This window comes from Terrapene carolina, unplaced genomic scaffold, assembly GCF_002925995.2.
Source record: "Terrapene carolina triunguis isolate 2854851 unplaced genomic scaffold, T_m_triunguis-2.0 Scaffold22, whole genome shotgun sequence".
NCBI classification, from domain to species: Eukaryota; Metazoa; Chordata; order Testudines; family Emydidae; genus Terrapene; species Terrapene triunguis.
The window spans coordinates 9,134,546-9,157,002 of NW_020664373.1; the positions used below are offsets into that span (position 1 = coordinate 9,134,546).

At 39.1% G+C, this 22,457-nt stretch overlaps 1 protein-coding gene across 2 annotated transcripts in view; it reads left to right on the forward strand.

Moving 5' to 3' along the window:
• LOC112117531 (glycine receptor subunit alpha-2) overlaps nt 1–22,457 on the forward strand; it is a 156,613-nt gene that overhangs the window by 35,191 nt on the left and 98,965 nt on the right. The window contains exons 3-4 of one of the 2 annotated variants that reach the window (XM_024215500.1): nt 65–132; nt 10,116–10,339. In XM_024215500.1, coding sequence (XP_024071268.1) covers nt 65–132; nt 10,116–10,339 — 292 coding nt within the window. Of the gene's footprint in view, nt 1–64; nt 133–226; nt 295–10,115; nt 10,340–22,457 lie in introns of both variants that reach the window. The other variant, XM_024215502.1, reaches the window with a different exon arrangement.

Sequence of the window (22,457 nt, forward strand, 5' to 3'; positions counted from 1 at the left end):
AGATGTCGATGGATCTGTGCTTTTGCTTCACTGTATATTGCAACATTTTTATTGCATTCCACAGGTCCTCCAGTAAACGTTACTTGCAATATTTTTATCAACAGTTTTGGATCAGTCACAGAAACCACAATGGTAAGTGTTATGATGCCACTGGCAAGAAAACAACAATACTTGATATGTCATGAACAGAACCTGTCAATTTTTCTATTTATTGTTCAACTTGCAGGTCCTCCTGTAAATGTTACCTGCAACATATTTATCAACAGCTTTGGTTCAATAGCAGAAACTACAATGGTGAGTGGGACTGACCATTGAAGCCATCTTGTGAAGGAGTGGGATGTGGTATAGAATGGTGCTATTATAGATGTGGGGTTAGTTACTGAGTTCCTAAACTACTAAGAATGTACCTATAGTATTAAAATACAATAAACTTTACATACCATAGTGCTAAAGGTTAGGAATAGCTACTGTTGGTGTTTGCTTTTTTTGTCAGAAACGGTGCTCTAAATAATAAATCCTTTGTCAAAGTAGTAAAAAATATGGTTATGACTTAAATAAATGTATCCCCTGGATATACACATGGAAATCAAGGTTAACTCTAAGAGAAATGTCTGATGGCTCTGTCTCACATTTGCATCATAATGCTACAATTAGAGCTTTACATATTTTAGTAATCTCCAGGGCTATAAATTAGAGTTGTGTGACATTTCAGTAATGAAACTGAAATGAACCAGATACAATTCTTCTGACTTCAGGTTTTGTTACAGATGGGAAACTTTGACCATTTCACCAAAACATGTGTGAACCTATAGGGGCAATCTTAACTACATTTAAGTGAATTTGGCCTATTTATGGTTTTGAGATTGAAACCAGGAAAAACTCAACCCAACATCAGGTAGACTGAGACAATTTTCTCCCAGATTTGCTTTGAGTCTTTGCTTTTGTTTGAACCCGACAACTCAAAGCAAAGTGGAGTGGATGTTAATCTATACAATTAGGTTCAAAGAACAGATTCCTCACAAATCCTTGTGAACCTTAAGTGCTGAGATTCATACATCTCTACTATAATTTAAAAAGAGAAGAACTTTTGGTGCACATGCTCCCTTCTAGTGCTCATAATTCCTGTTGATGCTGAAGGGACTTTTTTTAAAATAGCATAGCGCTCCGGACAGGTAGTATTTGGCCATCTTTCCATTCATGGATTCTTACGCTACAAACAGGCCTATCGACTTTGATGGGACTATACATGGAGCCAAGCTACGGTGATTGAGTGTGGTGGAGTCCTGTCCATAGTACTTTAAGTGTTCAACCCACTACAGAAACTAGAAATGGGTTGGCACCACAGAATGAATTCATATTTTGAATACGTGAAAATTCTGGAGTATTTGGATCCAGGGATTTAGTTCAGTCTACTATAGATAAGGTTAGCTACATATTGCAATTTGGATTCAGATTTAACCTTCCCCTGCCCGCTCCTCCCTAAAAATCAGGTGTATTCACAACCCCATTGAAATGAGAATATATCTCACTCCACAACAAAATCCAATGAGATTCCTGTGCACCAGTTTAAAGAAAGAGCTGTGAGCTATTCTGAAGTAATCACACAGCAGTTCTGACACTGTGTTGTTTAGTCCCCTTATGGATCCATCCTATGCTGCTGAGTGCCTTATAGACCTGCTGAAGTCAAAGACAGTAGAGATTTCTCAGCGCTTGGCAGGATCAAACCCCTATAATCAACATCAAACACATTATCTATAAAAAGACATGGCAAATCAAGCACAGGTTTTAAATAATATGGTTATAAATGTTGCCCTGAAATGTTTGCATTCTGAAAGAACATGTGTGTATCTTAGCTAGTTAATAGATACCCGATTTAAATATTTATTTAAATTATGCCATCATTTTAAATTTTAAAAAGCACTGAAGAGATTTAGGAGCTCAAGTCCTACAGAAATGAGTGGGACTTATTCTCCTAAATCCTTTGGTGCTTTTGAAAAACCTCTATCTAACTTTTCACTAAAGAATCAATGAACTGCATTTTTAACAAACTAGGCAACTTTCTTACATAATATGGAAAGAGAGTGTCCCCAATATAAACAATAAGGGGATACAGCAGAGTGGAGGCAGTATAGATTATAATTTACTGCAGTGGTTTTCAACTTGTGGTTCGCGGAGCCTGGGGATCCGCAAACTATGTCTAAGAGGTCCGCAAAAGGTGACAGTGAAAATAAAGTTTCAGATCCCAGAAAAGGCATTCCATTTTTCTGATCAATCAAAAGTATGTGAATACCCCCACCTACAGGTCAAAACCCGGGATTATTGTTGTTACCATAGAAACCCACAGTTTAGCGCCCTTTCTCACGTTGCATCAAATGCCATGTCAAGCCTGTGCAACATTTATAGCTGAATTCTGTTCAGTCAGTTTTCAGTGTAAGACTTCTATAGTGAGGGACCACAGGTTGAATTTCCAAAGGAGACCGCAACTCCTTTCGAAATTTTTTAGGGGTCCGCAAATGAAAAAGGTTGAAAAGCATTACAGAAAATACTTACAGTATTTATACATAGTCTTTTAAAATGACCTTGACAAGAAAATCAAAACAACATTGAAACTGAGAGGGAGGGGAAAAATCAGAATACCACATAATTTATAACAATCAACAGACTTTATTTTCAGTATCCTTAAAGTCTTGGTAAGATTTCCTAAATTTAAAGGATTCTGAGAAGAAAGTTCTATTCACATAGTCATGGGTTTTGCATTCAGTCACACATTTTTCTGTTGGTCTTAGCACATAGAGAGAGAGGCACAGCATTAAGTAGCAAAAATCCTGCACGTCACTGGCTTTACAAGATGGCATTCAATGAAAATATTTGCACGACCTAATGCTGATTGCATTAATTAGACTCCTTCATTGCTTTGATTAAATCCCCTCATTGCATTTTATTATCTATCAAATATGTTAATGTGCACCTTTTCAATGTTCATTAACACATTCTGCTGAAAAAAGCTAAACACTCAAGTAAATGAAAACAAAGACTGTTGGCTTCCTTGTTTTGCTTTATTCATAATATCTGCAGATAGTGTTGAATGAGTTCTGTTAAAGTGGGTGCTGTTTCAGCCGTTTGATATTGATTTTCCTAATACTGTTATCGCATTAATGATTAGTTTAGAGTATGTTTGTAAAATGTTCCTAGAGGCAGGCATCAATTACTGCTCATCTACTTTGCTTTCCAAAGTAAATTTAATTATGTGCTGAAAAGTTTTGCATCCCTTGTGATAAATAATGAGGGCTTTTTTTTGCTATCTAGAACTCATTTTGTTCCCATCAAATGCTCTTGATGATTTTGACATAAAACTAAAATAAAAAAAATAAAAAAATTGTAAGTAGGTTATACATTAGATTGAAAATCAAAAGAAGACACTCATGTCTCAGAGGACCAAAATGCTTAAAGTACTTAGGTTTTAAGTACTAAAGGCGATATTTTCAGAACATTGCTTGGAAGAGGCATATTGAAAACCTTTGGGGACCAAATTCGGCTCTCAGATGAGCTCACTGGGAGAAAGGCAGGATTTGGGGCCCAATTCTGCAGTATTTGCTCAGGCAAAATTCTTATTAACACCAACAGGCATAATTTCTGACTTCTGAGTAGGACGGATACAGGAGTGAAATTCAACCTGTAGGTCAGCATAAGTCTCTTGCCTCACTTAAGTTCCACTCAAGCCCTCTTTTGAAGGTTTAAATGGAACTTAAGTGGTGGATATACCTTGTGCAAGTCCCCTGCAGAGGGGTGAATTTCATGTGATCTGAATGCATGAGAACAATTTGACCCTGGGTAAACTGGTGGAATGGGCCCTTTGTCCTTAAACAGTAACAGGTTCTGTGTTCACAGTCAGCAGTGGTTTTGAAATGACTGCATAGTTTGATACCTTTGGACTAATGATGAAAGGTTGGTGGGAAACTGAAGTTAATTTTGTATTTTGTTGGTGGGCTTTTCTTAAAAAAAACCCTCCATATTAGCCCAACTCCACTCCCTTTGAAATCAGTGGGAGTTTTATTGATGATTTCAATGGGAGCAGAGTTAAGCCAATGCTAAGGACTTTTGAAAATTCCACCTTACATGTTTACTACCCTAATTTACTGAAATTTCTCAGCTTTGGGTTTTTTTAATTTGTAATGGTATGAATACATTTTGAAGTATGCATTTATGAAAAATATTTATTTAAAAAAAATTCAGTTTATAAAACACAGCTTGCAGTTCTGCTGTGAGTTTTCACTCTCAATTCTATGAAATGATCCATAGAGACAAAATGCAGCCTTGTTAATTCTTCTGAATTGTATTACACAAATGGGACGGTCTCACTTTTTTTTTTATTCCAAAGGAAATTGTTTTCTTCCCTGTGAGGATGATGTACATTATGCCAGAACAGTGGTAGATAACAAAGGGCCTGATACAAAGCCGTTTTATGTCAATGGGAGTTTTTTCATTGTCTTCACTTTGGATCAGGCCTTATGTTATGAAGAGTGGGCCAACTCATCCTTCATGTAACTCCACTGATCAAAGCAGAGATACAGCGGGGATGAAGTTGGTCCACTGACATAACTATTTTGAATGCTTTTACACGTGCAGAATTAATTAGTAAAACCTCAGCATGAAATAGCTGTGATTAAATATCATAGATGAGTAATCTATCTCAAGTTGAGCAACACTGCCAGAGAATTCAGTTGTTCATTGTAGCTAATGACCAGGGGTTTTTAGCTATTGCCCATGGAGAAGCTAAGAGCAGTTTATAGATTGACAAACTAATTGTTCATTATAGACATGCCTAATTGCAAGGATATTGTATTGCTGGTGTGTACTTTAATCAATGGTTGACATTTGGGATAAGTTCTCTGCTGGCTTCAGTGGCATTCCACCCACTTAATCCAGCAAATAAATTAGCCCTTTCTTTACAACTGGTAAAGTGCAATAGAACTTTGTTGTGGCTGCATGGACAGTGTCATCTTTTCACTATAAAAAATGGGACGCCAAGTTAGCCACTTAGGCCCTGGTTCAGCCAGGTATTTAAGCATGTGCATTACATTAAGTACATGAGTAGTCTCACAGAAGTCTGTGTACTCAAGCACCTGGCTGATTCAGGGCCCTACAACAGGTCATTTAACAACTCTCTGCCAGATAATATTAATATTTAGAATTTATATAGCATAGTTCTCTGACCCTCTTGCAAATGCATTGTGCTGCTGAGGCTGGGAGGGGCAGCTGATTCCCCCAGACACCTGAATCACATCCTTGGGTGAAGAAAGCCCTGTTGGGGGAAGGGTGGGATGGAAAAAAGCCCCACGGAATGCACGGCACTCTGACAGATCTCCAGCTAGCACAGCAGCTGTCTGCAGTCCGAGTAATTTAGAACAGTCCTGCAGCTCTTCTAAGTCACATTGCTGGCTATTTTGGTCCCCAGCTGGCCCAAGACCTTCTACCGCCCTTTCTGCGCAGCCAATTTCCTGAGCTGTGTCTAGTATTAACTTGGTGCATCCATGGGTTGAGCCCGTAATCCTCAAAGAATTTTTGACTATCAACTAATAAATAATAATAATATTAACAACAATAATTAATATTCAACCCTCCTTTGTGAAAAAGTGTGTGCGGTTACCCCCACTTGGTAGTGGGGAACCGAGGTAAACAAGTTAAATGACTTGCCCAGGGCCACAGATGGGATTAGAACTTGGAGTTTTTGTTTCCCAGTCCTGTGTTCAGACCTCATGTCTCTGTGACACCAGCAAATGCAATTAGCTAAAGTTTGTGAATTGGTTCTTCAGCTGGTGTAAATCAGCCCTCTGTGAGTGGTTTAATACCTTCCACCCATTCCTGCCTTCAGGAATTTACCAAATAACTCATGTGGAAGTTTAGGCTTGAAATTAGACAAAGGTTTCTAACCATCAGAGGGGTGAAATTTTGGAACAGCCTTCCGAGGGAAACGGTGGGGGCAAAAGACCTCTCTGGCTTCAAGATTAGGCTAGATAAGTTTATGGAGGGAATGGTTTGATGGGATAACGTGATTTTAGTCAATTAGGCAATAACGTGCCATCGCTGGTAAAATGAGGGTCCGGCTGGAGAATCTTGCCTGTATGCTCGGGGTTCTACTGACTGCCATATTTGGGGTCGGGAAGGAATTTTCCTCCAGGGTAGATTGGCAGAGGCCCTGGAGGTTTTTCGCCTTCCTCCGCAGCATAGGGCAGGGGTCGCAAGCTGGAGGATTCTCTGTGACTTGAAGTCTTTAAATCACGATCTGGAGACTTCAACAGCTGAGTTAAGGGAAAGTGGGTGGGTCAGCTTTTGTGGCCTGCATCATGCGGGAGGTCAGACTAGATGACCATAATGGTCCCTTCTGACCTTAAAGTCTATGAGTCTATGAGTCTATGTGCTGTCCGATACGCCAAATTGTGATATCATTCTCAGAAAAGACTGCTTTCCAGGATGATATTCATAGCATCAGCAAAAAAACATAATCTCAGAGAAATACAAAATTTTAGACAAGATACTGTATCATTGTACTTAACCTACGGTCCTCCTAGCATTCCACACCCTCCTGCTTACCCTGTTGCAAAGAGGCAGCAGAGAAAGAAATCCAGGACTACCTTTTAAAGTTTGTGTTTCATTTTAATTTTTCATCAAGACGGGAAGCAAAAATAATTAGAGACAAAGAGGGGCTATAATAATGCTATTCTGCTTCTCACAAAAATGTGCTGAGAAAATATTTCCAAATATACCAGAATGATCGATCTGAATATTATCCTTCCAGCTATGTCAGTAAAGGATCATTTAAGGCTGTTGGTATTTAAATTCAGCTTTGGTATAATGTATATCATCCTATACTAACACTTCTAACAAAAAGTACTTGGCAGTTCATTCCTTCTAATCTAAATTAGTGTGTACTGCAGCTGATGAAAGCATATTTCTTTTATAGGTTTTTAGGAAATTTAAAGACTGTAATGATTTAAGTGAACAATTATAGAAGTGTCCTGGAAATAAAAAATCCCTTTGCTTTCATTTAACTTCAGTATGTGTCCTACTTCAGAGAAATTAAAAGCCACTCACACAGTTGAATATATTAACTTTATGTCCTAAGCAATCTCCCCTCTTCCCTGCTAGCACTTCCCCTCTTTCCTGTAGTAATTTTGTTAGAGTATTTTCATATCTTTGTAGTGGAAATTGTCCCATGTACATTTACAAGATAATTACTGTATTTCTAAGGCTGAGAAAATGAGTAAAGGAGACATCTAGAGTTTGTCTCCGTATGTGATACAAAGATGCTTTGGCAATTTAGAACTCAAAATATTTGTTTAATCATAAACCATATGAAACTCCATAGCACAGAAAAAAATGGCTTGTGAAAAATATATGTAGGCTTTTCTTTGAAAAATTCTATCAGTGCCTTTAATAATTGACTTTCCATGAGCTCAGCCCCCCAGTATCAGCCCCTTATTACTCTCTGACACTCATATTTGGCTCATATTCACATAGGCAAAATTAAAAAAAAAATCATGCTCCCAATGAAATCCCAAAACATTATCCTATGGTTTCAGGAGCTTCATCAGTCGCTATACTTGGCTCTGTTTGAAATGTTTTGTCAGTTCAGCAACACATTTTTCATCACAAGCCTTGTGAATGAACAGTGGGAAACTCAAATTTGGAGGGGCTTATTCGTCAGAGTTTGCATATTTAGCTAATAACTTACAGCATCACTAATCATAGGGAGAATATTATCTTATTTTTCAGTGATGATACATTCTTTAAACTATGCAATTCAGTGGCCTAACTAAACAAATGTCAACTCATACATTTTCCAAGTCAGAAGCATATTGCTGCCATTTTCATATATTCTAGCTACTGCAGAATAAATCCTAAATGCAGGATTTTTGTGCAGAAGATGGAATTATTTCGAGTCCCTTTCACTAACAGATTTCTTCTTTCAGATAATATCATCAGTTTTAATATCCTTAAAGATTTCTGAAACTAAAATATTCAAGATGAATGGCATGTGGATTTCTGATAAACTATTCTCAGGGCAGTTAAATGTAGGGGGCTTGATGTCAGTTAAATATATAACTACAGCAACAAAGCGATCAATGCCACACCTGTATTTGTTGAGCATGGAACCTCTTTAGAAATGATACACTCAGAATATATGTAACTGTCTTTCCTATCAACTTGAATGGGCTTTGGATCAGTACCTACATGCTGTTATAGTTATAACATTCCCTCTTAATGGCCAGTTTTGCCACAGTATTAAAGTTAGCTCTAAATGAACCACTTAATAATTTCTGTCCTCCCAGTTGTAACTAAAAGGCTATTGGGCAGGAGAATGCAATTAACATAAAGATAAGTAGAAAAGATGTGGAGGAGTAGAGAATTAGAGAACACACAGAGAAAAACATACAATAGGTACACAAAGGTTATGAACAGGAACTAAGATGTAGATAGGAGAAATTATATCACATAATCAGCTCCTATGGAATTAGAATCAGAATATTAAGGTTGGAAGAGACCTCAAGAGGTCATCTAGTCCAATCCCCTGCTCAAAGCAGGACCAACCCAACTAAATCATCCCAGCCAGGGCTTTGTTAAACCGGGCCTTAAAAACCTCTAAGGATGGAGATTCCACCATCTCTCTAGGTAACCCATTCCAGTGCTTCACCACCCTCCTCGTGAAATAGTTTTTCCTAATATCCAACCTAGACCTCCCACACTGTGACTTGAGACCATTGCTTCTTGTTCTGTCATCTGCCACCACTGAGAACAGCCAAGCTCCATCCTCTTTGGAACCCCACCTTCAGGTAGTTGAAGGCTGCTATCAAATCCCCCCACACTCTTCTCTTCTGCAGACTAAATAAGCCCAGTTCCCTCAGCCTCTCCTTGTAAGTCATGTGCCCCAGCCCCCTAATCATTTTTGTTGCCCTCCGCTGGACTCTCTCTCCAATTTGTCCACATCCTTTCTGTAGTGGGGGGCCCAAAACTGGATGCAATACTCCAGATATGGCCTCACCAGTGTCGAATAGAGGGGAATAATCACTTTCCTTTATCTGCTGGCAATGCTCCTACTAATGCAGCCCAATATGCCATTAGTCTTCTTGGCAACAAGGGCACACTGTCGACTCATATCCAGCTTCTCGTCCACTGTAATCCCCAGGTCCTTTTCTGCAGAACTGCCGCTTAGCCAGTCAGTCCCCAGCCTGTAGCAGTGCATGGGATTCTTCCGTCCTAAGTGCAGGACTCTGCACTTGTCCTTTTTGAACCTCATCAGATTTCTTTTGGCCCAACCCTCCAATTTGTCTAGGTCACTCTGGACCCTATCCCTACCCTCCAGCATATCTACCTCTCCCCACAGCTTAGTGTCATCCGCGAACTTGCTGAGGGTGCAATCCATCCCATCATCCAGATCATTAATGAAGATGTTGAAGAAAACCGGCTCCAGGACCGACCCCTGGGGCACTCTGCTTGATACCGGCTGCCAACTAGACATCGAGCCATTGATCACTACCCGTTGAGCCCGACAATCTAGCCAGCTTTCTATCCACCTTATAGTCCATTCATCCAATCCATATTTCTTTAACTTGCTGGAAAGAATATTGTGGGAGACTGTATCAAAAGCTTTTAGTACCTATCTCCGGGAGCACTGGAATCTCTTGATTTACAGATTGTGAATGATTGAGTTAAGTTACTCTTTGGGATATTTTCATACCTGTTTATTTTACATTGCGATTACTGAAAACTCTACAGCTAGTAATACTTCGATATTTCTGAGCTTCACGTTAATCCACAGTATTGAATAGGGGGTTGTAGTTAATATTATGGCTGTAGATGATATTATCTTCATCAGCTGAAAAGGGACTATCATTTTTGATTTGGAAAATGTACCTGTTGCACTAGTTTGGTGCAGTATGCCACTTGCACTGCCTTATTTTTAAATAATAGCTCTCTCATTCAAAGGGAAGAGTAATATGTAGGTTTATTATATCATTGGTACCGCACTGAACCTAAAATCATTGTGAGCATCAGGAAAGTTAAACTGAACTCTCACCGTGGCAAGAGATTGACTTTTGTGCATGGCATTTCCGTAGGACTACAGAGTGAACATCTTTTTGAGACAGCAGTGGAACGACTCACGCCTGGCTTACAGTGAATACCCCGATGACTCCTTGGATTTGGATCCATCTATGTTGGACTCTATTTGGAAGCCTGATTTATTCTTTGCCAATGAGAAAGGTGCAAACTTCCATGATGTTACAACGGACAACAAGTTGCTGAGGATTTCTAAGACTGGGAAAGTGCTATACAGTATCAGGTAAACCAGCTTTTTTGCTTCTTAAGTCCCCTTGCTTCCATGTCTTTCTTGCCATGGCCACACTCAGGCTACGTCTACTCTACGGGGGGAGGGGGGAGGGATCGATTTCAGATACGCAAATTCAGCTACAGGAATAGCGTAACTGAATTTGACGTATCTGATCCGACTTACCCCGCTGTGAGGATGGGGCAAATCGACCGCCGCGGCTCCCCTGTCGACGGCGCTTACTTCTACCTGGGCTGGTGGAGTACGCGCGTCGATTCAGTGATCGATTATCGCGTCCCAACGAGATGCAAATATCGATCCCCGAGAGATCGATTTCTACCCGCCGATCCGGGCGGGTAGTGTAGACTAGCCCTCATAGAATTTACATCTTTAAGTTTTGTTGCCCCTTGTGTACACTCTAATGAGACATAAGCTCAGCAGAGTAGAAGGAAAATCTGTCTTTGTGGTGAGCTTTTACTCTTCACAAATTGGAATATAAGTGGCACAGCAGTATGTCCTAGCCATGCTGAAAAATGAAGGGGTCTAGTGCCCTATTGATGTGCATCAGTAATTCCTATTAGCATCAGTTGGTATTACTCTCCTACTAGGAGGAGAAAATCAACCTTTCAATCCTTTGTGGGTTGAATTTTAAAAGTAAAGGGGAAATGTTATTTTAAATGGCTGGAGAACATCTTAAGTGGAGTCGTTCCTGCCATGTAATAACTTGGTATGCAATAAATATGAAAATCACCCAGGTATCTGCTGGCCCTTGCATGCATTTAAAAATCAGTGGAATTGCTTTTCATTTTTGATACAAAGTGCAATGTAGTATATGTCATGCTGACTGAGTTTAGGCTGAGTTAATAAATGCTATTTGACACAACATAACTTGATGTGACCTTATGAAATGGGACACATGCAGGGAATCAGAATGCTAGAGAGGTAAAAAAAGCATTGCTTAAGAATTGGCTGCAGCAAATAATCTACAGCACTCATTTTATTTGATTAATTGCTTAACGCTTGCAATGGGATCTGAAGATGTAAAGCACTCTAAACGCTATTACTGTTATTATAGAAATTAAATATAATTTCTGAATTCCTGCATAATTCTTTTCTTGCAGTGCTTGGTTTATATAATGTTTACATTCTTTCAGGTGTTTACCAAGTTGCTTGATGAGCTGTTTCTTCTTTATGAACCTGAACAAAATTCTTATTAGCTATTCATGTGTAAGAGCTGTAGGAGAGTGAGATATTTCACAGTATGGATATTTCTGACTGGGCATTCTTAAGCTTATGGAAACACAGATTTTTAATAACTGATTATTATTGTTCTGTGTAATGAGAAAGTAGATTTGCAGTGGACAAAAAATTATGCCTACTCAATTTGCTTAATTCCCATGGAAATTCTGCAATAGGAACACCACAATATGTTGGTAGGTAATGTAACTGTTCAGTGGGCAGAATTTGAAATTGACATATCTTAACAGTGGGAGAAAAATAACAGTATGCAAGGGTGAAAACAGAACTCACAGAGTGATATACCATACATTAAACATTCTGTCATGTACAAATATCTCTTATTTAATCTCAAGAAAGAAATGAATGCTTCTGTTCATTTGAGTGACATCAGACACCATCTTACTGGAGGCAACAATGCAGCTGGGTGCCATTGTGAGCACAGATGGATAATTTTCCTGACATTTGTCCATGCTGCAAAAGTAATATTTCAAGCTGTCATATCATATTTGTAAAATTCACATACCTAAATGAAAGTTAATTTGAAATAGAGTAAACACCGGTAATATTTTGTGCTAAGGAAAAGTGTATTGTTTCTCATCTGCATTGCCCTGCATTAACATATATTGTACCTGGTGCTTCTACAACACGACAGCATAAAATGTACACATTAATAACATTTATAGTGAGCAAAACCTATGTTTGAAGGGTAATTGAGAGTTACCAATTAGAAACAATTTAAAAAATAATTATTTGACTCTGTTCTCCATATACTGGCCTTGATTGATCACTCCATAACTCAACTGATTTTAGTGATGTTACACTGGAATAAAACGGAAGTAATGCAATGGTTAGTTAGTCCCATTGCATTAGGATGTTATAGTTGTAATTGCTACACCATTTTCACTACCATAATCATAGTACTTAGCACTTGCATAATAATAATATGTAGCATTTACTTCACTTTGAGTGTTCAAAGCACTTACAAATATGACTGACAAGTTATATCTCAGGCTCCTCTATCATATATTTGTAGATGTCATAAAATCATGAGAAAGTTAATATGAACTAAACATAAACCATATTTTCTCTAAAATAAAAGTGTAACGATTTCCAATATGCACTAAATAAGAAGCTAGGCATTTCTATTGTGTCTGGCCTCCCCACCTACTGCACTGGTAACATTATAAACGTATTTAGGAATGCTGTGAGATGCTCCACCACAGAGACAGTCAGCTTATTTTGTTGTGTGCTCTAAGGTGCAAATCCTGCCCTTTGTTCTGCAGGCACGGAAGGGCCTCTGGCAGTTACAATCAGTAGTTACAATAAAGTCGCAGGCACAGAACAACTTCACCATAAGCAGAGGTGCACTGTAACTGGGACTGTAATTTTTCGCATTGTGAATGCATTTAACTAATTGGGACTTTCATTCACCTTCCCTACAAATAGAGTTTCACTATACCAAAGTTCACTGTGTATATTTTATATAATAAAAATAAACCGAAAAGCAAAAACTAGTCAAAATTAAAATATAAATCAACAAAATGTAAACCCCTAAAGTTGTGTGGTCATACCTTTCTAAAGCTCTAATCCTGCAATGAGCTCCATGTGGGTGGATCTCTGAGTAGAGGGCCACCCTCCTACAGCTCATTGCAGCATCTGGGCCAACGCAATATGACATTGTTGAAAATCCTGTCTTCTGTTCCCACGGCCTGTTTCCCACAGTACATTTTGTTATATTTTGCATTTGCTTTTTGTGTCATGCTCTGTATAGATTTTAAGTACTTTGGGATGTGGAGCGTGTCTTCTCTAGCACACTTTGGGCACTACAAACCACAGGCGCCGACTCCATGGGTGCTCCAGCCCAGGAGCACCCACGAAAAAAAAAGGGGGTGCTCAGCACCCACCAGCAGCCCTGCCGATCAGCTCCTCCCCCTCCCCCCCCAGCACCTCCCACCTGTCGCAATCAGCTGTTCAGCGGCATGCAGGAGGTGCTGAGGGGAGAGGGACGAACGGTGGGCAGAAAGAGATGGGGAGGGGGTGGAGTGGGGGTGGGAAGCGGCAGGCGGTGGGGGCCTGGGGGAAGAAGTGGAGTGGGGTCTGGGGCTGGGGCTGGGGCAGAGTGAGGGTCGAGCACCCCTCCGTCAACTAAGAAAGATGGCGCCTCTGCTACAGACAGTAGATAATAAGGAATAATAGTATTATATGACAGAAGGGTTAAAAGATCTAATGGAATCCCTGAACATAGGTCTGTTTAGAAACCTTAAAAAGGCCATCAGCACAGTTCTGACTACTCAGCTAGCTCAAACTATTAGTAACAGCCAGCCAGCGTGGGCTTATTTTACTTGGGTGAGAGGAGATTGAAGACTTTTGCTTAAATAAATGGGTTTCCTTGCTGCACTAGCTGCCCCCTTTGTCATGTTCATGTTACCAAGTGATTTCAGCCGTATCGACTTGATGCAGAATGTGATGCACATAATCTAGGATCTAAGAGATTGGTTGAAGTCTTCTCCATCCAGAGTAAATTATCAAGCAGACCATCACACCTTAAAAATATGAGAAGATGTTTGAGTTTTTTTGAGTTATTTAGTAAAGGGCTATTTGGAATTGCCTTGGAAAGAACTGTAGGGGAAGAGATTTGTTTTAACTATTTACCCTTCTTTCTCTCCTAGCTCCGGTTATAAGATACCATTGAGGAGCTGCCCAGAAAACTACTCAAAATTTTCAAAATAGCTACATCCATTTTCAGATTAACGATCTCTAGTTTGTTTGTTTGTCTTCACTGTGTGAATGTGATGTCACTATTTAGGCTATTTCCTCTTTCTGGTCTCATGCCCTGACCTTGATCCAACTGTAAAATGGTATTATGGAGCAGGGCAGAGAATCGAATAGGGAAATAGTGTCGGGGTAGGGGATGTAAAAAGGAATAATGCTGCTGAAACACCGTGACATGGAGAGGAATCAGGCTCGTTGCTTCCTTTCTATTTATGCAACAGAACCCTACCTCTGTACCCTCCATACTGTAAAAAACAGCTGCTATTGCTAGCTGCAACATTCAAAAGCCATCACTGGCTTGCCCATCCAAAAGAGCTCCTCTATAGTCAGACAAATGGCAATCCATCTGGAATACAAGCCCAGGTGCCAGTTGCTTTATCTAGTGCAAATCAGGAGATCACAATCCAAAGCACAATCAATTCTCATTCCACAGCTTCTTTCTTTGTACTGCCTCTTCTTCCCTGTTTGTTCTTTTTCTCTTTCATACCATGGCAATTGTGCTGAGTGCTGGAGAAACTGCTTTGGCTCCATCCCCAGCACATGATTTTGGTTATATTATGACTAGACTTGGCAGAATTCAATTTTTTAAATAATTTCAATGGAAAATATCACTATTTTAAGATTTTTTTATTTTATTTATTCAAATATTCACCAGTTGAGCAACATTATGGGGTTTAAGCATTTTTAATTGATTTTAAATGTTCAGTTCTGGGCACTTGTGAGGGACAGACAATGATTATTCTTTTATAGTAAAAGCTGAGATTCAAAAAGTTAAAGCTTTAAATCTGTTAAGACACTAATTGTCAAAATCACATCAAATATATACATAATAAATAGCCTTAAATCAAACTCTAATAAGTTCTCCAGCAGCATTTCCCCCCTTTGCCTATCTGTAAATGTCTGTTATAGATGGACATATTTTTTCATCATTTTGTGTGTGTACAGTGAAATCAACATTTATCAACATTTACCCATAAAAATCTAATCTTTCCGAGACTAATTATGAATAATAAAGGTTACAACATACAGGATACTTAGTGCCAAAAGCAGTCTCTAGCCCTGTAGTATTTTGGATTTCCTACTACAATGTGGGCAAGTCAGTGCTAGTGGAAATGCAGTGGCCACAATGAATGAAGCTACAATCATTTAATAATCTCCTCTGTACCTGTGTCCTTTGTCCTATATGAAGGAAATACACAACAGCTAAAAAGCTGGTAGACTCAAAATTTGTCCTCTGGTGGTGAATTTTACTTTAAATATTATTTTTTCAATAGACACTATTAGAAGCATACCCAGACCCTTTGTCTGCTGCTGCAGAGGGTCCTTCGGCAGTGGAACTGGTGTCATCTACTGTGCCAAAGGTTCTGGGTGCAGGAAGGAGGTTCAAGGGAGTAGGGCCTGGGTGGCTCTGAACAAAGTCAGTGACTGCACTGTGAAATAGTTCCTTCTGTTCCTGCATGTCCCGATGGGGTGTGTGTGAATGGTGCTCATGTGTAACATTCACTGGGCATTACTTCAGCACTGGGTTGAAATAACCTCTGAGAGCTCTTTAGTTTGGCCACTATAGAAGCTGGTGGCGCAGCACAGTCAGCTGGTTTAGGTATACACTTTCCAAGATTGTCTTGGGGTCAGATTCTTAGCTGGTGTAAAATGGTGCAGCTCCATTTACTTTAATGTTTACCCCAATTGAGAATTTGGCATGTGGTACTTAAATCATAATGTCTGGTCCAACTGAACGTACTATGTGAAAAGTCTAGTGTGCTGTAAAGAATATTCCACAGATCTAAAATAAGGTATGAATCTCTGTGCTTACATTTGATTACTTCAATTTATTTTATAATCTAATGTTAGGATTTAAGAGGATTTTGACTTCACTAGCAGCATTGTATTGTCATGGGAGATTAACAGAGAGTGGGAGGAGAGAGGCCATTATTATGACTAACACCACTGTTTGCTATATAAGAAGCAGTGAATGTTGTGAACACTCCTCTCTGATCTCATTGGTTATACCAAATCCTACCATGATAATATTGTCCAGGTGGCATTTTCCCTTGGAAGCCAAGCTTTGATAGCATAGGCTCCTGTTTCCTCTGGGGAAATTTGAGGTGCTTTTTATCTGGCACAAGAAAAATAATTCCGTTCTCCTTAGGCAAAATTGTATATAAATTCAGTGTTCTATGCAATGACTTTTCAAAAACATAAAGCTCTCCATATGGGCTTGAAGTAACTTTCTGAATTAATGAAAGCACAGTCTGAGAATAACAAAGTGCAGAAATGCTCATTGAAGTAGAGCACCTTCATACAGTGGGCACACTTAAAATGCTTTTTATCATCTTGATAGCTAGCCTACCTATCGTAGAGAGATTATTTACACATAATATGAATCGTGCTAGAACCAACAGGTATTTTTAAATATACCCAATACTATAGGGACAAGGCGAATCCCTGAGCTGTAATTGATTCATACATGAATCTAGCAATTTTGCCAGATTCATCTCCACATGAACCTGATTACAAAAATTAACACTGGTTTCAAATACAGTAAAACCTGCCTTAGAGACCCCCTCTGTAGAGAGAGACCATCTGTCATGAGTGACTATTTGCAGAAGCCCTGGAATGCCATCAGTCTCTGCTGTGCAAACCTTTGAAGAGTGACCACCTCTTACAAGTGACCACTTTTGCTAACTCCCACGAGTGATCACTCTTGGCAGGTTTTACTGTACTTAAAACTGAGATGTCAGCCATCTTCATAATGAAAGAAACTGGTGTCCTCCTGCTACAATCCGATGTCCACAAAGACTCTTCCCACCCATCCTTGCTCTCTTCTTCTTCCCTTTTTGGTTCCTTTTGTTAAGCTACCTCAGATTCCTTCCTGATATTTGCCTCAACCCTTGAAACAATTCCCTGCTTTTCTTTGCTTGTTGATGGTCCCTCTCATCACCCTCTATGGACTCCTTTATTCTCACTCCCCCGTTCTACAGTGTCCAGATCTATATGGAGGATCTGAATGCATTTGTCATATTCCTAACTTTCCATTGGCCCTGAGTACTTGGTTTGATTATGTTAAAGACTAGTATGAGTGTTTGTTATGCAAGCAGCACAGCTATTGTCAAAATCCCATAGACAGTTTTGCTTGAAGAAAAATTAGCTCTTTAATGACACCGTTGGTTGCTCTTCTCTGATCATAAGACAGTTAAAGTGAATTAAGGATCCTGACACTAGTAGCTACCTGGCAAAGCCCAATTTTATACCCCTTTTTACACACACACACACACACACACACACACACACACACACACACACACAGTGTTTCAATCAAAACTAGTGTCATTTTAATAAAAATTGATTTTCTTTGGCATATCGTGTGAATAATTTGTATACATAGAGTTGTTCTTGATTGAAAATATTAAAAATTATTGGCTGGTGATTAGTTATGGAAATATGTGCTAATGGGATACTCCTGACTGGTTGCAGGCCAAGATAACCATTGCCTATTAGAAACTCATGTACAGAGAAGTGTAAGTCTGTACTGAATTGTCAGTGACCCATGGCTACATCTACCACATGAAATGATCTCCCTGTAAACACAGAAGTAGCAAGATGAAATGTAAAAGGGTGTAGCCATGAGGCTGATTCTAAATGAGTGATGCAAAAAATCCTGTCCCTGTATCATGCATGCTTTCAGGAGTAACTGACTGCCTTCTGCCAGTAGTATTTAAACATATTGCTTAGGACAGAGGAGTCATGGTGCCAGAAGGAAAACAAAACCAGACCAAATAAACAGTGGTGTAGAGTAAGTATCCAGGTCCTGAAAACTTAAATATAACTAGGATAAGAAACGACATAAGAAAAATCAGAGATGGCAATTTATTCTTCTTGGAGAAGAAACAGGTGGGTTATATTATTTTAACTATCAAATGAAATCATACTCAAATTTAATTTCATGGCATTGCTTGAGTGATAATTGGAAACTCATTTTATTCATTGGCATGGCATATCAACAGACAATAACTGCATTAAAATGAAAAATGAGATGCAAAATAATTTTTCACCATTAATGAAAAACCTACCACACCATTCCAATCCAGTCACTGGGTTGTTAAGCAATATGTGAACCAAAATGAAGTCCCGCAAACCACTAAGGAAGACTAGACAGAACATCCTGAGAAACTAAAGTATAGGAAGCTTCAGTCTGTATTTCGTGTTTTGCCACAATAGAGGATGTTCTATATTTCCATAAGCCTCAGTTTTTGTCTATCTCCACATCTCAGAAATGAAGTTGCACGAAAAAAAGATCAAAGAATAACTGGTATGACAGATTGACCATATCTTGAAGAAACCTTATGGAATTAAGATAACCTTGATTGAATTAGGGTTAATACCTTTGGGGTCTATTGTATTGAAAATGCAATTGTGTATGTGTTGCTGTGGCATTGTATGTACCTTTTCTAGTAAGAAGCGGGGATGCTACTAAACTTCCTTGTTATCAGCCTGTGAAGCCGTCCCTCTCGGATAGATATGCACATATTATTTCAAACTGGATTCTCCGGAGATCAACAGACAAAGAAAAAACTTTTGGAAAATTAACCTCATTTTAGATGGACTCAGGGCCTTCTTCCTGATCCAGCAAACAGACAGGACCCTGCTCATGGAGGGCCCCAATCCTTAGGGTAAGGTTGGAAGGACTGGGCCTGTCAGAATCCATGTTGGGTTCCTGGTAAATTTATTAGCATGTGTATAGGTTTTTATTGTTTTTCATATGTTTTCTCTGTAGTGCTTTTCCCTTGAGAATAAAGTAGGCTTACATAGGAACTGCTGTGTGATAACTTATAATCTGCAGCAATCCTTCTGTTATCAGTCTCTGAAGAGAAAGTGCGCGGGTCTGTTTAGGCAGACTGTGCTGGGAAATACACAGTGAAGGCAGGGAACTGTGGAGCCTGGACATACTCTGCTCTGAAAGGAGTGAGATGTGGGTCTCCACCCAAGAGAGGCAGCAGCTGGGGAGCTGGAAGCCTGAGGGTGGGTGCCCTCACTGGACCACTGAGGGGAAATACAGGTGCAGTTGCCTTGGACTGTGACAACTGGATCCAGAAATTCTGGAAAACATGAGAAAACATGCAGGTTGGCTGCGCCATTTTAGAAAGCAAGGGAAACTGCCAGGAGATTATACAAATACCAATTGCCATCCCCACGGAGCCAACAATCATGAGTCAGGCCCCAAATAATGAGATGGGCTTAAAAATGAAGAGATTTTTAAAACAATGAACTTGATTGTTTTTCTTGGCCTGCTCTCTGAACCATTTGGGTTTACTTGGATCAAATTTTCAAGCTTTTCTCAGCAATCTTGAGGGCTAGAAACTTACTCTTTAAAAAAAAAACAAAAACTGAGATTTTCACTTAATTGCCTGCTTCCAGGACTGGGGGCTTTAAGAAAAAGCATCCAAAATTGAGAGACTTGTGATAAAATCATGGGAGTTGGCCACATTGCTGTACATATCTGCTTGTATATCCGGGTCCTTATATCATACCCATCACTGTCTTTGTGCTAACTCTGTGCTAGTATTTTATCCATATTAGTAAGGTAATACTGAACATTATATTAAGTATCAGGGGGTAGCCGTGTTAGTCTGTATCTACAAAAACAACAAGATGCATCTGAAGAAGTGAGGTTTTTACCCACGAAAGCTTATGCCCAAATAAATCTGTTAGTCTTTAAGGTGCCACCAGACTCCTTGTTGTTTTTGAATATTATATTGTTCCCTTTCCCACTAGTAGGTTAGAGGTGGGAGTGGTTTGAGATATCCCTGATACTACAGTATTAGTTTACATCAATATAAACCAGTGATATAATATACACCACAGTGACCAAATAGAAATACAAATGATCTAAATTGCAGTTAACACATGCAGATATATACTATCACATCCTCCTCCTACATGTGCACAGACATTATTCTGTTTTGTTTAAACAAACTGACCTGCCAGGCTGTATTGTCATTTCTGGAACAACCCTCTTCCAGTGAAGGTGCAATAGTATCCACTAATAAGTTAGTAATTATCTTGTTAGGATTTGAAACTTTGTTATTTTTGCTATGTGAGCTGACGTTGAGCAGATTTGACCATTACAGGCTTTCCAAAGCTCACTGAAGTCAATGGAAAGACTCCTATTCGCTCCAGGGGAGTTTGGATCAAGCCCAGTAAGATAATACTGTTCTTTTAAGGCTTGGATTTGCAACCCTGACTGAGCACTTACATGCCTAGTCCCAGTGTCTTCAATGGAAAAACTAGTGTATATGTTCATCAAGGTGAGCAAGGGGGGTCTTCATTCTAGGCATTAATTTGCACTATTGTGCTACTCAGGATATGACACCCCCAAAAGTCAAGCAGTTAGAAAAATGTCTGTGCTACATGATGTTCTGAGAGAGCCACACTTTTTGGAGACAAAGAGGGCACAGATAAAAACTGCACATTTGTCTCCTGCAGTATTTCCATTTACCACATTAAATTCTGTTTCTCCCATTCTAAGTGTAAGGACTACCTCTTTAAAAATAAATCATGTGAGGTGGTAAACATTCTGTTTTAATGGCACTAATTCTACTTATTTGTCATTGGATAAACTGTATAAAGAGGCTGCTTTCCTCAAGTCTATTTGCAAACCACTACATTTTCAGGGTAAAAAATGTAAATGCCATTATCCCTTTTTCTCAAAGTCATATATATGATATCATATTGTGAGTTCTAGGGGTCCTTTTTCTTGCAGGATCAATATTCCATGTCTGTATGAGATTTGTCTTTTAGATCAAATGGGATTTTGGCTGTGAGTCATAGCACATCAGGCTAATGAAAAGTTAGCTCCTGAAAAATATGAAGTAGTTTAGTCAGTAGTTTAATGTTTGCTATAGATTAGCAATCTGTTAAATCCTAATTAAAATTAGATATTCTGTTATACTGTCAACAGAGTAAGCAAGACTTTTATTTGAATTATGTACTGTACATATACAGTAATTCCTTAAAAGATTTAATCCATGTACTAACAGTTCTTGATTTTAGTTTTGCATAGCTCACCATTTACCAGGTATACTCCATATCTATATCAGTTATACACCATATGTATCTTGAAGTACTTGTCTAGTGCTGTTGGAAAATCAGAGGAAGAAATATAGATAGATAGATAGATAGATATACACACTATATTACTGTAGTATTTGATCTCCTAAAGTTTAAATCCCTATACTGCACAAAAAGGATCCTTTCATTCATTCATTCATTCATTCATTCATTCATATGTATTAACTTTAGGAAATCAACTACTACCTTAAGGTACAAAACTGCAAGATTAGATAGGGAGATTGGACGATGATCCATTGAAATCATAGAATCATAGAATATTAGGGTTGGAAGGGACCTCAGGAGGTCATCTACTCCAACCCCCTGCTCAAAGCAGGACCAATCCCCAGACAGTTTTTTACCCCAGTTCCCTAAATGGCCCCCTCAAGGATTGAACTCGCAATCCTGGGTTTAGCAGGCCAATGCTCAAGCCACTAGTTTTAAATATTTTACTATTATTGGATTTTTCATATTAACGTGCCTGACTTGGGCTTGCGGGGCTCAGAATAAGGGACTATTTAGTTGCTGGGTAGACATGCAGGCTAAGATTGGAGCCCAAACTCTGGGACTCTGTGACGTGGGAGAGTCCCAGATCTTGGACTCCAGCCCAAGCCCAAATGTCTACACTGCAATTAAACAGCCCCTTAGCCTGAGCCCTTTGAGACCAATTCAGCAGGTATGGACTAGCTGTAGGATTTTAATTGCAGTGTAGACATACCCTGGGAAGCCAAGGAAGTTTGTGGGTAATAGACAACTATGTTAGCGAACAAAACATGATACCATTACAACTATATTTCTACAAAGGAAGTTTTCTTGATGACCAGCCTCATCTTTTTCAAGATACATTGATTGAATTAGTTCCCTTATGGCTGATAATTTTCATTCACATCCTATTTGACTCTTAATTTGGGAGAAATATCTTCCGTTGGTTTTCTGTAGCACCCATGTGTGACAGTGTACCCCATAACGCTTTATGGGGAGGGGGTGCTTATAAATGTATGTATGACATAACTGG